At 45.7% G+C, this 16,889-nt stretch overlaps 1 protein-coding gene across 1 annotated transcript in view; it reads right to left on the bottom strand.

Moving 5' to 3' along the window:
• Positions 1–16,889, bottom strand: part of SYN3 (synapsin III) — a 265,520-nt gene that overhangs the window by 166,696 nt on the left and 81,935 nt on the right. Inside the window, exons 5-6 of the mRNA XM_054032562.1 lie at positions 15,870–16,026; positions 402–491 (exon numbers count right to left, since the gene is read on the bottom strand). Of these exons, the coding sequence (XP_053888537.1) occupies positions 402–491; positions 15,870–16,026 (247 nt within the window). The remainder of the gene's footprint in view (positions 1–401; positions 492–15,869; positions 16,027–16,889) is intronic.

The raw sequence follows: 16,889 nt of genomic DNA, 5'->3' as shown, positions 1-16,889 counted from the left end.
GACAAATCAAGAGCAGCACAGCACTCTCTTATAAGAAACTTCTTCTGCACCCCACACCTCTGATTTTTCTGCTCTTCTATTCATTAGGAAGAGTGCAAAGACCAATTCAGCCACATCCAAACAGACCTTTTCCCTGCCTATGACAACCAGAGTCAACAATTTATTTCTCACTCTTTCACCATATGTGTCCATCCAAGAACTGAGGAAAAAGAAAAGAGGCACCCAGGGCAGTGTTCTAGGCCTGCTATTTTTCTGCTAGGAATTTATTGTCTGTAAAGTCACAGCTATTGTTTCAATTGCCAAGGCTCCCAGAGTGAGAGACTCCTTCCACTCCCAACCACAGATTCGCTGCATCTTCCCCAACTAGATCATCATCATCAAAATAAACAAAGGACACTTACCATCTGCTTATGGCTTGGGAAGAATGTTTGCTCCACAAGGGGGAACTTCTCAGGACCCAGCGAGTTGAAGATTTTAATTAGCTGAGAGAACTAGAGAGAGAGAGCAAATGAATCTGTTTATTAGACAATAAACCAGTGCTTTTAAAAAGTGCTGGTATGAAGGGTGGCGGGGGGCAAGGGAATCACATTATCTTCTCCCACCCACTTTTCTGCAATTGACAATGGTGAAAAATATGGGTATAGCATGCTAAGCTATCACTCTCTCTCACTGGGTGCATAACACCCAGGCATCTTGAGAGAAGGGAAGGAGTTAAGTGAAGAGGCTGGAAGTGGACCAGCTTGCATTCAATTACAGATCCACTATAAACAGGCTTAGCTTTCACAGTATAGAAGGGCTGAGAGAAAAGAGAGAGCAGCTCATCTTGACAGTCTGGAGGAAAGGGCTCAACACACACACGGGACAGAAATAAGTAGTACCACTCATGTATAGCAAGAAAACAAAATAAAGCTCTCTCCACCAATCCTTTATTTGGTTGCATGGAGATGTTTCTTAAAAGATCTGTGTAATCAAAAGAGACACTCACTAGACAGAGAGAGTCTTCTCCAGCAGTGGCTCTCAACCTTTCCAGTCTACTGTACCCATTTCAGGAAGCTGATTTGTCTTAAGTAACCCCAAGTTTCACCCAACTTAAAATCTACTTGCTTACAAAATCAGACATAAAAATACAAAAAAGTGTCACAGGACGCTATTATTGAAAAATGCTCACTTTCTCATTTTTTACCATACAATTATACAATAAATCAATTGGAATATAAATATTGTACATTCATTTTAGTGCATAGTATATAGAGCAGTATAAACAAGTCATTGTCTGTATGAAATTTTAGGTTGTACTGACTTTGCTAGTGCTTTTCACATAGCCTCTTGTAAAACTAGGCAAATACCTAGATGAGCTGATGTACCCCCTGGAAGACCTCTGCATACTTCCAGGGGTACACATACCTTGGTTGAAAACCACTGTTCTACACTATCCAATTTGAGTGCTGGGCAAAGAAAGCATGAACCTGATGTCTATCATATAAGCATCTCTTGTGACTAGATTCACCTGAGAGGGTCTGTCACCAATCTCACATGCATGCAGCATGATGCACACAGAATGAAATAGAGAAGGGTCCATCTCTTACTTCCCCATTTATCTTGGAGTTCTGATGAAAGTATTTTGTGCAAGTCTATTAAGTACCTTCATTTGGATCCCCTTCGCAGAATTGCGATCACTGGGCCACCTTAGCAAACATTTCTGTTTACTAAATTTAATCTTGCACTTCCTGGTGAAGGGAGATCATTTTGGAAATTAAAGGATGATTCCTGTATGAAAAAATACTGCCAGGTTGTAAAAAAAAAAAAACAGTCTGAAGGGCATGTGCCAGACACAGGCCACATACTGAAATGGCAGCTGCCCTTAGATTTGTAGACAAACACAAAGATTTCCGTTTCTAAATTGTGTGGGATGAAATTCAGTGTTTGAGAAAATCCAGAAATCTTCCATTGGTGGCATAATCACATCACTAGTACCACCACCCCCTCGCACACATCAGCAGATAAGAGGAAAAATTTCACGGCTAGAATAATTTTTGTTGGCAACAAGGGCGTTGATCTAGAGGAAAGAGGACAGATTGCGTCTCTTAACTACTTGGACTACCCCTGCACATCCCAGAGAAACAAAACAAAACACTGTTTTGACTAGCAGAGTGAGAAAACAGAACCTAAAAGTTACACAGAGTGAGATGGAGACACAGAGAGAAAGATCAACACACCGGCGAGAGAGAGAAATGCGTCACAATGGGTGCACACACAGCACATGCAGATCTACAAACAGACACATAGATGCTGTATACATGTTACTCTAGGAAAATAACTAAAGCTACTGAATAATTGTCTGGATGACATATGGTATATTTGCTTGTAGTTTGCCTTCTTTTTGAAGCATTAGGAATCGGCCACTGCTGTAGTAATGGGTGTGATAAACATGTGCTGGAAAAGGACTGAACTATTTTTTGCCCACCCTCACCATTATAAGATGGGGCAGAATTGCAAAAAATTTACATCTTTCATATTGACCTCAGTAGCAAATGTTACATGTGTGATCGGCACGATACTGTACAAGAGACATCAATGGATTAACCTAGTACAGCAACTCTTATCTTCTTGTTTAGATAAGAACATAAGAATGGCCATACTGGGTCAGACCAATGTCCTGTCTTCCAACAGTGGCCAATGCCAGGCACTTCAGAAGGAATGAACAGAACAGGTATCATCAAATGATCTATCCCCTGTCGCCCATTCCCAGCTTCTGGCAAACAGAGGCTAGGGACGCCATTCCTGCCCATCCTGGCTAATAGTCATTGATGGACCTATCCTCCATGAATTTATCTAGTTCTTTTTTGAACCTTGTTATAGTCTTGGCCTTCACAACATCCTCTGGCAAGGAGTTCCACAGGTTGACTGTTGTGTGAAGAAATACCCCTTTTTGTTTTAAACCTGCTGCCTATTAATTTCATTTGGTGACTCCTAGTTCTTGGGTTATGAGAAGGAGTAAACAACAACACTTCCTATTTACTTTCTTCACACCAGATACTTGACACATTGACAAGGAGAATATGTCAAGTATCCTCCCTGTATGTGTGTCCTAAATTGAGAGGAATGTTATTGTCAGCAGTTCAGCTAGCTTATTCCTTGCACCTAAGGGCCCACCCTTACTCATGGTCAGTAGTACCTCAGTCCATAAGTAGCCCTATGGATTTCAGTGAGACCACATACACTGAGTAGTCCTATGCTCTGTAAGCATGGGTGGCACAATCTGGGCCCTTACTATCCCTACACAATCATGCATGTGCAGTAGTGTGACATGCCTAAGCTTGCTGGACTCTTCTATGTCAAAAGTTACTGCAGTAGGAAGAGTTTAAAAAGAAAAGGAAAAGTGCATCTTAAGGCTGAGGGTAAAATTGTCTAACATGGCTAGGAGTACGTCTACACAGCAACTGGACACCTGCGGCTGGCTCATGCTAGCTGATTTGAGCTTGGGCTGCAGGGCTGTTTCATTGCTGTGTAAGCTTCTGGGCTCAGGCTAGAGCCAGGGCTCTAGGAATCTGCGAGGTGGGAGTGGGTTCCAGAGATTGGGCTCCAACCCAATCCCTGAAGCCTACACAGCAGTCAAACAGCCCCACAGCCTGAGCTCCGTGAGCCCGAGTCAGCTGGCCTGGGCCAGCCGTGGTTTTTTCTTAGCTGTGTAGACATACCCTGAGTTACCTAGGAGCCTAAGTCTGCAATTGACTTTCAATGACTTAGGTCGCTAAGTGATTCGGAATATTTTAACTCTGAGTCTTCAAATCTCCCCCACCCTGTGAAGAGGTGTAAGCTGTCTTACAAAATGATGGATATTACTGCACATCATTACCCTGTATGAAATCCTGCAGTGTTTTGTACTGTAGCTTTTATAACACAGTGATTGTTACAATTGGCTAATGCATCTGGACTGGTGTGGTTACAGCAACACTTTTACATAATTCTGAGATCCTGAAAATTCATTTTTTTGTTTAGCCTCTGTGAAATAGCCCAAAACAGTTCACTCAAAACACCCAAAACAGTTCAAGTTGTGCATGTTGTCAATGCAAATTAATTTTCCATCCCTCCAAAAAGAAAAATTGTTTTGAAATACTGAAAAATTCACAATTATCATTCAAAAACATGAGCGTACTTTTGAGCCTCAATTCATTCAACAGTTGGAGGAAGCATTCCAGACTATTGAAGGAAAAACCCCACAAAATTGTGAAAGTTCCTCATGAAATTCGATCACGTTTGAAAATACAGACAAAATGTGAAAAACCTCATTTCTTAACATTACCTAATTTCATTTTTCACACATCCCTACAGTTATGTCTGTCCAGTAAGTTTCCAATAACCTTTGTCAAACAGATTCCTCCTTTCAGGATGCCTATTTTGCAATCAAAATGCAACAAGGGAAAAATATCTGTCCCCAAGAAAAGCTGTTGGTTTCTCTGTTCCCTAGCGATCATAAAATCTTTTGCTCTTACTGCCAGAGAAGCTCTCAATAAGCAAAGGCATGACAGAAACACATACCTGAGCCAGCTCCAACCAGATAAAGCCACTAGCTGTGCCACATGCCAGTTTGAGATCTTAGATTAAGTAAATTGCTTTGTGGATTTAGGGTTTTGTTTGTTTGTTTGTGTAACAGGGTGCACTCGCCTCTCCTGAGCAGGGCTGGATTAACGCAGGGGCTTTGGGGGCTGCAGCCCAGGGGGCCCTGCAGGCCCATGGACCAGATATGGCCTGCTACTTCTTTTCATCTGGCCCGCCGGCATGCCCCTGCTGCCCCTAGACGAGGGGTGTTCAGGGAATCTTTGCGTGCTGTCCCCATCTCCATCCCCAGCTCCGCAGCTTCCATTGGCTGGGAACTGTGGCCAATAGTAGCTGCGGGGACAGTGCCTGCAGGCACGGGCAGTGTGCACCGGCAGAGCGGCCTGGCCCCTCTGCCTAGGGGCTGGACATGCCGGCCACCTCAGGGAGCAGAGCAGCATGGAGCCAGGGCAGGCAGGAATCCTGCCTTAACCCTGCAGCACCACCGACCAGGAGCCGCCTGGGTAAGTGCCTCCCAGCTGGAGCCTGCACCCTAACCCCCTACCCCAGCCCAGCGCCCCCTCCTGCACCCAAACTCCCACCCAGAGCCCGGACCCCAAGCCTCCTGCCACACCTCAACCCCCTGTCCCATCCCTGGCCACAGTCCCCCCATCTGCACCCCCCCCACACACCTCAATCCCCTGCCTCAGCCCATTCCCACACCCCAAACCCAAGGGACCCCACAAAATCTAATAGCCCCAGGCCCACAGGAAAGTTAATCCCTCCCTGCTCGCAAGCACCCCCCTGGCTGAGTGCATGTGCCTGCACACACTCTCTGTGTTTGTGGTGGGTCTTCACTGACTCAGCCCTCCAGCCGAGTTACACACAGTCTGTGTAATAAAAGCAAAGCAAGCCCCTTCTGGGGTACAAGTCCAACAGGGGCCTCTCTCAATGCCCTCTGTAACATCTCTCTCAAGTTGTCTGGAATAGAACAGGGCTCCTTCCCTGGAGGCAATGTCTTCATCCTCTCAGGGCCTTTCTTCAGCTGGGCCACTATAGGTCAGTTCCCTTTCTGAAGTGCCTCAAAGTCCATGCCACTTTCCCAGTGGCTGGTGGGATGAACCTGGCCCGCCCTCTACTCTGGGTCCCAACCCAGGGACCCTATAAATAGCAGCTGTCTGCCACATCCCTTTAAATAAACTGCATTGCTGCTACAATTCCCTAGGCCACTTCTCCATGGCTCCAGCACATTCTTCACCCTTACAGCAAGGCTTTATCCTGGTGGAGTCCCAGTAGCCAACCCAGAGCTAATTCATGTTCCCCTCAGCCTCTGCCCGCACTGCTATGTCCCAGGTCCTGTAGCTTTCTCAGCCAACCAGAGCATCCTCCAAGTACAGCAAGGAACTGAACTCAGTCTGGCCTGCAGCTCTTCTTATACTAGCCTGCTGGGCCTCAATTGGCTGCTTCCCACACAGCCACTCTAGGCAGCTTGGAGGGCCTCTCTATTGTCCTTTTCTGGGGTGGGATGTGGCAGGGCTATGAGGCCTGCAGTTGGGGGCCTCAGGGGCCTACTCCACCCCATCATAGTTTGTTTGTTTGTTGGGGTGTAGGTGGTGGGGAAAGCAGGGTATTTCAAAAAAGTGTTTAAGTGGTTTCCTTGATTTTCCTGGGACTGCTAGGGTTGTAGGAGACAGTATTTACCAGAGGTAAAGCAAGGCAGAATCACACTCAGATTAACTACAGCAGAGGCAATGGCAGAGCCAATTTCTCCTACACACTTCTGGCAGCCAGCTTCATTTTGTAAGGCACTGACTTGTTTCTTTTCTTTTCTTTTCGACTTCTAAAAATATGCCCGTCACTTATATCTCTAGGCTCTTGCATACTAGCACACACAGAATTACGAAAATGAGTTGACACATGTCAACTAAACTTACCCAGTCTCAATGCCCGACTCAAACTGAAGGCAGAAATATGTCACACCATCACCTTCCCCAGCAAAAGCCAATGTCAACAAATGGGCTTTTCACCAGGCCCCAAAAGTCAACAATCTCAGGCTCTGTCAGACCAACAGTGGAAGCCAGCTTCAAAGTCAAGGGCCTTGTATTGAAAATGCCTTCTCAGGAGCCCTAAGTATTCAAAACTAGGGACTAGGGAGGTGATTTCTCTGGGAGGGAAGACCCAGATTATATAGAGCTTTATAGATCAGTATCAGCCCCTTGAATTGCAGCTTGAAGAGAACAGGAAGCTAGTGTTATTTACTGATCATTTGTATCAATTTACTGCTGTTGACACTGCTAAGCAAGAAGGCCATTACACCCTGCACCAGGTATGTCTAAGGTGTGTCTATATTACAAAGTTTGGTCAACTTAAGTTACGCTGGCTTTCAGCTGATGACTTTTGTAAGTTACTTGGGTGGTGCATGCACACTTGACTGTTTGCATCCGTGCTGCACATCCTCACCGCATGCAGTTGTGTCAATAGAAAATGCGGTGCACCAGGGTAGGTACCCAGTGTGTCTTGCACCATAGTCTGGTGCAATACCCTGTGGGGCATTTTCACAGTGCTTTGTGGGATACCAGCAATTCACCCAGGGATTTGTGGGAACTAGGAGTTAAGTTCCCACAATTTCACTTTCTCCATCCCATACTACTTATTCCATCCCATAATTTCCACACCTTTTTAAAAATTCCCACAGTCCCGCACTCTGATTTTCAGTCTCCGCCATCTCTGTGACAGAAACGTGTACCCTGCACAGCTCAGCACAATTCTCATGACCACTGCTAATACAGGATGCACAATTGTCCTGTATTTGCCGAACTTCAGGAACTACTACAACAACCAGCGTTGTGGTGATGCAGATGAGCTGCTCAAGGACGATGAATGGATGATGGACACAGCAAATAAAAATGTCAGGTTGTTGCTGGGATTCATGAAGCAGCTCCACATGGTGGGTAGGTGCTTCTGGGCCTGAGAAATGAGCACTGATTGCATTGTAAAGCAGATATGGGATGACAACCAGAGGTTGCCGAACTTTCTGATATGAAAAACCATATTGCTGGATCTGCGTGCCGAGCTCTCGCCCCAGCCTTCCAGCGCAGGGACACTAGAACAACAGCAGCGCTGACAGTGCAAAAGTGAGAGGCGATGGTGCTCTGGAAGCCTGCAACACCAAATTGCTATTGGTCGGTAGGGAATCAGATCAGAGTTGGAAAACCCAAAGCAGGGGCCGTTGCCATCCAAGTATGCAAGGCCATTAAGCATCTCATGCCACACAGAACTGTGACTCTTAATAACGTGTAGGGCAGTGGTTCTCAAACTAGGGCCGCTGCTTGTTCAGGGAAAGCCCCTGGTGGGCTGGGCTGGTTTGTTTACCTGCCGCGTCCGCAGGTTCAGCTGATCGCAGCTCTCAGTGGCTGTGGTTCGCCATTCCCGGGGGCGGCGGGAAGTGGCAGCCACTACGTCCCTTGGCCCGCGGCCACTGGGAGCTGCGATTGGCCGAACCGGTGGACACGGCAGGTAAACAAACCAGCTCGGCCCACCAGGGGCTTTCCCTGAACAAGCGGCGGCCCACTGGTGTAGGGAATAGTAGATGGATTTGAAGCAATGGTGCTCCTGAACTGCTATGGGACAATAGATAGCAGGCATATCCCTGTTCTGCATCACCCCATTGTGCCAATGAATATATAAACCAAAAGGGGTACTCTTCCATGGTTATGCAAGCACCAGTGGATCATCGGAGGCACTTTACTGATATCAGTGTTGGCTGGTCAGGGAAGGTGCAGCAGGACTTTTCCAAAAGCTGCAAGCAGGGACATTCTTCCCTGACTGGTGCATTCACATTAGGGAGGTTGAAATGCCAACAATGATGCTGGGGCACCGGGCCTACCCCATGCTCACCTGGTTCATGAAGCCGTACACCAGCCACCTTGAGGTAAGATTCAACTGCTAGCTAAGCAGGTGCAGGATGACTGTTGAATGAGTATTTGGTCAACTCAAAGCTCACTGGTGCTGTTTAATGACTAGATTGCCCCTTAGCAAGGCAAACATTCCAAATGGTATTGCTGCATGTTGTGTATTACACAATATGTTGTGATGTGAAGGGGAAGGCTACTGGCAAGGTGGAGGGGTGAGATGGACCAGCTGTCTGCTCAATTTGAACAGCCAGGCACAATTAGAATTGCCAATCATGGAGCTATGCTGTAGAGAGAGGCCTTAAAAGACCATTTTAACTGTCAGCCACCGTAGCGTTGTGTCATGCTTTTGGGAACTTGTGTTCCTTCACGTGTAGAGACCTAAAGTGTGGGTGGTTTAATGATTCCTGTTATGAACTGTGTAATGATTGCTTGGTGCAAACTAATAAATATACTTTGAATTTCAAAAAATAAAACTTTATTGTGCACATATACACAGGAAACAAAGTTAAAGTGTAAATAAACAAGTTAAAAACATTTTAGCATCACTGTGAGGTGACCCATATTTATGACTAACAAGTAAAACAATAAACATACATATTTACATATTAAAAACATATTACAATGTTTCATTCATGGTAAAAACAAGTAGTGCACTGTGCTTGCTGGCTGATCCTGTAGTTATCACTGGTCAGTGTAAGTATATGGTTCTCCTCATTCTGCCCTGGCATGGAGGAGCAGGGTAAGGGTTCATACCATGCTGCCACCTGTTTTGCTGGGGGGTACAGAAAGCAGCAACCAGGGTTTTTCTATGGAATGGAAAGGCTGCTGTGTGCAGGGTCTTTGGGCATTTACCTCAATAATGTTCTGCAATATCGGTGTGCGTTGTCTGAGCAAAGCCATAATGTCCTGATGCAATTCCCGATGCACATCTCTATCCCTTTGCCTCTCCTCCAGCATCCGATCTCTCTCTGCCTGGTCCTTCACCTGGCTCTTGGCCGTTCGGCCCCTCTGATCCCTGTGTTCATAGACAGTCTGCAACCGTAGAGGATTGGAGGATCTCACTAAACATATCCTCGCTGGTTCACTTCTTTCTTCACCAGATCTGAGTCAGATGTTCAGCAGGCAGGGAGGGGACATCTCTCAAGGCCATCATAGCAGAGGCTGCTGTTAAAAACAGATAGATACATGATTAGATTTACACTTGTAAGAGAAAGGGAATGATAAGTCTCAAAACTCCTTTACTTTAGTCCCATAAAGACCGTTCATAAATAATGTGAACATTAGCTTCAAAGCGCCTTGTTTTGGCACCACTCTGCAGCTCAAGACATGGTGAATTTGGATTAGCAGGTGAGAGAGGGGAAACTGTGGCATGAAAGGTTTAGATGCTGGGTGCCCCAGAGTACGAATATAAGAAAAGTGCAGTGAATGTTGCCAGTATTTTCACAGGCAGTGGTGATTTTGGCTGGTATTTCACTCCTGAGGGTGACAGAGGTACAGAGAATGCTGCTGCGACTGGCATCCCAAAGCCACCTTGGCCTGTAGCTGAGAGGTTTGCAGACTATCTCCATGAAAGTTAATTTGAATCTATTACAGAGGAAAAAAGGGACATCCCTGTTCAGATTAAACACTGCCTCTACCTCTATCTAAGCACAAGACAATGGTTTATTGTGGACTGTGTAATTCTGACTGCTGTGCTCATCTGTTGGAATTCATTTCCTAATGTAGTGGTTGATTGAAGTGGCAACTATGTATGCATTCCAAAGCATGAACTTTAATTGGATACCCCATGCAAGGAATCAAAAGTTAATGCCTTTGTTCTCTAAATGTGCAGATGGGATGAATGCCATTTGTAAGCAAGGCAGAAGGGAAGAGGGAAGGAAGGCTTTGGTCACTGAAAAGAGAAACAAACATGCTTATATAGAATAATGCATCTATACACTAACCTGAGCTCCTTTTCCCTTCATTACTGGGCTCATCCATGCTCGCCTGGCAGGACTGGCTCGATTCCACTAGAGTTTTGAAGAGTTCCTGGCTCACCACATGGTGTGTGTCCCCCACTTCCTCCTCTTCAGGGGTTTTCACTCCCCGTTTTCATGATGTGTCCACAGTCACATTCAGGGTGTTGGTGGGGTTCCCACCAAGTATGGCAAGCAGTTTGTTGTAGAAATGACAGGTTTGCAGGATGGCCCCAGTGCTGTCGCTCTCGCTCACCTTCTGATATGCCTTGAAGTTCCTTGGCTTTCACCCAACATTGATGCTCATCCCTGTCATGCCTTGGGTTTCTGATGCTCTGTGCGATCAGCACATAGACGTCTATATTGCTTTGGTTGGTCCTTAACTGGACTTGCACAACCTCTTCTCCCCATAATCTGGGGAGCTCCAGGACATCTGCCTGGTCCAGGCAGGAGCACATCTAGGTGTAGCTCTCTTTGTGCTGAGCCGGCATGGTCAGACACTCACAAAGGCCGGCTAGTTGGTGTGATCGCCAAGGTGGGCAACCAGGAAAAGGCATTTCAAAGACACACATCGGTTTTTAAAGAGGGAGTAGACTTCCAGTCTCTGTGACCCCTGCCAGTGGAGTTCAAAGTTGTGATCAGAGTGGCCACTATTGCAGGGGAAAGGGACATCATGGAACAGCTGCTGGAGGACTATTAGGGTTGAGCAAGTAATTCAGTGTCTACACTAGCACTGCGTTGATGGAAGTAGGTTGATTTTGGCTCTGCATCGTTGTGGGCGGGGGTATTGTGTTGATGTAATGGGGTGCTTGTATTGACAGCAGACAAGCTTAGGTGTAGATGCATGCAAAAAAAAGTTGAAACAAGGCGACTTAGGTCAGCCTACCTTTGCAGTGTAGACTCAGCCTAAACAGGCTTTAAGAGAACAGTAACTCCTCGCTTAATGTTGTATTTATGTTTGTGAAAAATGCGATGTTAAGCGAAACGATGTTAAGCGAATCCAATTTCCCCATAAGAATTAATGTAAATAGAGGGGGGTTAGGTTCCAGGGAAATTTTTTTCACCATACATACATACACACACACTCAGCTGAGTGCTAGTTCATCATTTAGCAGCAAGGCATTCCCTGGGAAATATCCCACCCTCTTACACCCTCTGACGTCACCACCTCAACCAAGCTTCACAATCATCATTGCTGTGTACAGTGTTAAACTGTTTGTTTAAAACTTATACTCTCTGTGTGTGTGTGTGTGTGTGTGTGTGTGTATATATATATGCACACACACACACACACACACCATATTTTTTCACCATACATACATACATATATGTATATATATATGCATATATATATGTATGGTGAAAAAAATATGGGGTGTGTGTGTGTATATATATATGTATACACACACAGTGTTTTCATATGTATGTATGTATGTATATATGTATGTATGGTGTATGTATGTATGGTGTATATATACACACACAGTGTTTTCACCATACATACATACATATATACACACACACACACACACACCATATTTTTTTCACCATACATACATACATATATATACATATATACATACATATATATATATATGTGTATGTATGTATGGTGAAAAAATATGGTGGGTGGGTGTGTATATATATATATATATACACACACACACACACACACACACACACACACACACACAGCGTATAAGTTTTAAACAAACAGTTTAACACTGTACACAGCAATGATGATTGTGAAGCTTGGTTGAGGTGGTGAAGTCAGAGGGTGTAAGAGGGTGGGATATTTCCCAGGGACTGCCTTACTGCTAAATGATGAACTAGCACTCGGCTGAGCCCTCAAGGTTTAACACATTGTTGTTAATGTAACCTCGCACTCTACAAGGCAGCACGAATGGAGTGAGGGGAGACAGCATGGCAGAGAGAGACAGAGACACACACCCTGTGTGTGAGAGAGAGATGCGCATTGCCCCTTTAAGTACGCTGACCTCCCTCTAAGTACACTGCCTTGTTAAGTAGATCAGCAAGTTGGCTGCTCCCAGGAAGCTCCCTCGCGGCCCCCACCATGGAGATAGGGTAAGTGGGGGTGCAGGAGCAGGGGAGAGGGAGACACCCTGACATTAGCCCCCCCTCTCCACACCCCGCACAGCAAGCAGGAGGCTCCCGGGAGCAGCTCCAAGGCAGAGGGCAGGAGCAGCACACGGCAGTGGGGGGAGGGGCAGCTGAACTGCTGGCAATTGATAGCCTGCTGGGCGGCTGCCACACAGGGAACTTAGGGGAGCAGGGAGCTGATAGGGGGGCTGCCGGTCCACCCTGGTTCCAAGCCCCCACCAGCTAGCTCCAATGAGATGCTCTTCCTGCAAGCAGTGGACAAAGCAGGCGGCTGCCAAATGACATTAGAAGGGAGCACTGCACAACTTTAAACGAGCATGTTCTCTAATTAATCAGCAATGTAACAATGAAACAACATAACCGGGCCGACTTTAAGTGAGGAGTTATTGTACCCTCATTTGCAGCTCACTATAATCATTAGGACAGGAAGTCACACAGGCAGAGATAACAGTGAGTAATACGTGCAAACAGTGCACCAAACGCAGATGAAAGACTCACATGGTCTCTGATACCATCTGGGACTTCAGGAATAGTCTAGGATCCAGAGATACCTCTAAATTGAAAACCCTATTGACAGCACCCTCAAGCCCTAGGTGCAGACATCCTTGACAGAGGCTCAAGATGCTTCCACAACCTACCCGGCACTAGAGTCACTGGGTATTGCTGCATGCTCAGACTTTGTAAAATCTGGCCACTTACTTAGGTGCCTAAATATGGATTTAGGAGCCTAAGTTTAGGCTCCGATTTTTGTAAACCTTTGGCCTTCGTGCATTATTTTATCCTTGGTCTTAGTGACGAGACTGACTGTCAGGAAACAGGGACTGCAGAAGAGCCAGGTCTCCTGCAACCTCATGAGCGCAGTGGGCCTGTAATAGGCTGCCTACTTAGCTACAGGTTTCAGAGTAGCAGCCGTGTTAGTCCGTATCCGCAAAAAGAACAGGAGTACTTGTGGCACCTTAGAAACTAACAAATTTATTTGAGCATAAGCTTTCGTGGGCTACAGCATCCGATGAAGTGGGCTGTAGCCCACGAAAGCTTCTGCTCAAATAAATTTGTTAGTCTCTAAGGTGCCACAAGTACTCCTGTTCTTTTTACTTAGCTACACCGTCTGATTGGGTGGAAGAGTCAGCAAACTGGCTCTTAAGCCCAGCAGCAGTTCAGTGACCACTCAAAGCATTCGCCTATAGCTCCCGCTTATTCCCAGCCTTGTTCTCTCATAGTTCCAGTCCTGTTCTTGCCTCGGTTCTGACACTCAGCTCCAATTCTTGACTTCTGACTCCAGTTCTGATCCTTGGCTCTGGCCTCTGATGCCTGCTCCAACCACTAGGCCTGATGCCTGCTCCAATTTTAGGCCTGACCGTCCAGGTCCTGGCCACTGACACTGACTGTCAAAAAGGATGCAAATTGTGAAGATTGGTTTTGTAACAAAGGCACCTTTTTAATAGGAAATGGACTGAAAGCACCAGTGCCCAACAGGGTAGTCACAGGATAAGACTTTTCAATCATTACTGACCTCAGCTGAATTTGCAAAATCTATGGTTAAATAATGAGGATGGTTGGTTCCTTGTTACTCTCTTCTCTGTCCACATTTTGTGATACCTGTGCAATTATATAGGAGATTTCCTAGAGTTGCATCAGCAGGGATTCTCTAGAGGAGTGGTTCTCAACCAGGGGTACACATACCCCAGGGAGTACGCAGAGGTCTTCCAGGGGGTACATCCACTCATTCAGCTATTTGAGTAGTTTTACAACAGGCTACATAAAAAGCACTAGTGAAGTCAGTACAAACTAAAATTTCATACAGACAATGACTTGTTTATACTGCTCTGTATACTGTACACTGAAATGTAAGTACAATATTTATATTCCAATTGATTTATTTTATAGTTATATGGTAAAAATGAGAAAGTGAGCCATTTTTCAATACTAGCGCGCTGTGACACTTTTGTATTTTTATGTCTGATTTTGTAAGCAAGCAGTTTTTAAATTAGGTGAAACTTGGGGATATGCAAGACAAATCAGCCACCTGAAAGGGGTACAGTCATCTGGAAAGTTTGAGAGCCACTGCTCTAGAGAGGACATTGGAAAGTCCCTCTCCCCACAGCTCCATACACAAATGGTGGGAACTGAAGTCCACAGTTTCAATGGCCCTCAGATCCAGAACTGTGCAGGGGAGAATCCCATCCATGAGGCCCGACCCCTTCCCCCCAGCTATATAAGCTTGGGGAAGAGAAACCAACATAGAGAAGCAGAGACAAGCAGCTGCAGCAGGCACCTGTGAGGGGAGGGATAGCTCAGTGGTTTGAGCATTGGCCTACTAAACCCAGGGTTGTGAATTTGATCCTTGAGGGGGCCATTTAGGGATCTGGGGCAAAAATCTGTCTGGGGATTGGTCCTGCTTTAAGCAGGGGGTTGGACGAGGTGACCTCCTGAGGTCCCTTCCAACCCTGATATCCTATGAACTCTAGAGAGGCCATCATCTGGCTTTTTACAGCTTTTACTCAGGATAATCTTTCCCCTGTGCTGACTGGCATCTCTCATGTTTACCTCAGCCTCACTCCACCTGTCTTCCACACTCCCCTTCTTCCCATTACTCTAATCTCCTCCCTTTCGTGGGCCCTCCATCTTTTCTCTCTCTTTTCTCAGTTAATCCCCTTCCAACAAAACCCCACCCCCAAAATTAGAAACAAAACAAAAATAACACCCCCTGGCACCAACATGACATTTGCAAATCACTGTGTTGTTCACTCTGCTCATATGTAATATCCCTTCCCCACAATCCTTGACCTTGTCTATTTAAATTGTAGGCTTTTTGGTGCCTTGTTCTATGTTTGTACAGTGCCTGGCACAATGGGGCATTGATTTTAGCTAGAGTCTCTAGGCGTTACCATAATACAAATAATAGTCATAGAATCTCATAATCCCTTTTATGAATCACTGTCTACATCTCCGCTAGAACAGGGTATGCTGATGGTTCGTACAAGTTAAGAAAAATGCCTAAGCCAGCCCAATGTCCTAGCAGTATTGATCTGTACTGCCACAAAAGAGATCTAGATTTAACTGCAGCTCTTGTCTCCCATGCAGTCAAGTGACAGAATCTGGGACTGCTGAAGATGCCTTGTAGTTAGGGCAAGGTTGTTATTCAGAAGCAAGTTGGACAGGTTGATAAAGGAGCAATGTTGGCAGGCTCCCAAAGGAGTCCCCAAACAGCTTGCTAAGGCTAGCGGAGCGGTGGCTGCAATGGGAAGGGAAGGGCTCCCATTAGGAAAACTGGAGTCTGACTTTGGCGCTCCATCATTTTTCTGGCCCGGTGCTAACGTAATAAACCTGGATTGTCACCTACCACCCAGGGCTTGCTGCAGAAGTTATAGATGGAGTAAAGGGAGTTGACACTATGGACTCCGCCATACTGCAGGCCGATGATGAGGCTGCGGAAGTCCTCTCCTAGCGCCATGCTGTATGCATGTTGTCGAACCAGAACAAAGTCAGGCTTAAAGGACCTAGAAGACACAATTAGAGTGATTTTTAAAAGAAAATAATCAGCAAGGCTCCTTTCCCTCTTTTGCATCCATCTTCCCCCATTTTGCTCTCCTTCAAATAGGCTGAACCTTCTCAGGCTGCAGTATTGTATCAATTATACTACAAAGAAAAACCGAGTGATAAAAAAAAAAATCCTACATAACCGCAAGCACAAGGGCTTAGAAACTCTCCAGAGTTTCCATTTCAAACAGGCTCACACAGGAACAGCCTGTGATCATAAATTCTCTGGTGGGGTGGGGGAATTCTCCCTAGTAATCCTAATAATTCTCTTTTGAAAATCTTGGCCATATTTGGTGACACTTGTTGCAATGTGCTGCACAGATGAAGGAGGAAAAGATTGTTTTCTAATGATGAGACTGGATATTGAAATGAAGCCCACTGGGTGGGAAGATCATGCACGGATTTCCAAAGATCTCACACATCCAGGCATCCACACACATTTACTTTTACTCATAGACCGCAGTGCATATTGGACACAGACCGCTAGAACATCAACACCTAGGGATCAGACACTGCAACATAATTAACACATTTTCAGAGTGCCCATCCAGTGATGGGACTTACTGCATGAGCAATCAACTCATTATCCTAGCCAAGACTTGCCATGGGATCCTTATGATTCGAAATGTAGCAACTCTCTAATCAAACTGGAGGTCCGCCAGGGTTAGGCAGTAGGAGATAGCTTAGGTGTCAACCAGATGGAAATAATTCCTTTGCATACTGTATCTTAGGGCCAATTCAAAGCATTTGGAAACAGCAATTGGAAAGGCTGCCCAAAACAGAGTTCAGCAGTTTGTACCTTGAACGCACTGGAGGGACTTTT

The sequence above is a fragment of the Malaclemys terrapin genome, chromosome 1 (genome assembly GCF_027887155.1).
Source record: "Malaclemys terrapin pileata isolate rMalTer1 chromosome 1, rMalTer1.hap1, whole genome shotgun sequence".
NCBI classification, from domain to species: Eukaryota; Metazoa; Chordata; order Testudines; family Emydidae; genus Malaclemys; species Malaclemys terrapin.
This window is presented reverse-complemented; position numbering and strand designations above follow the sequence as displayed.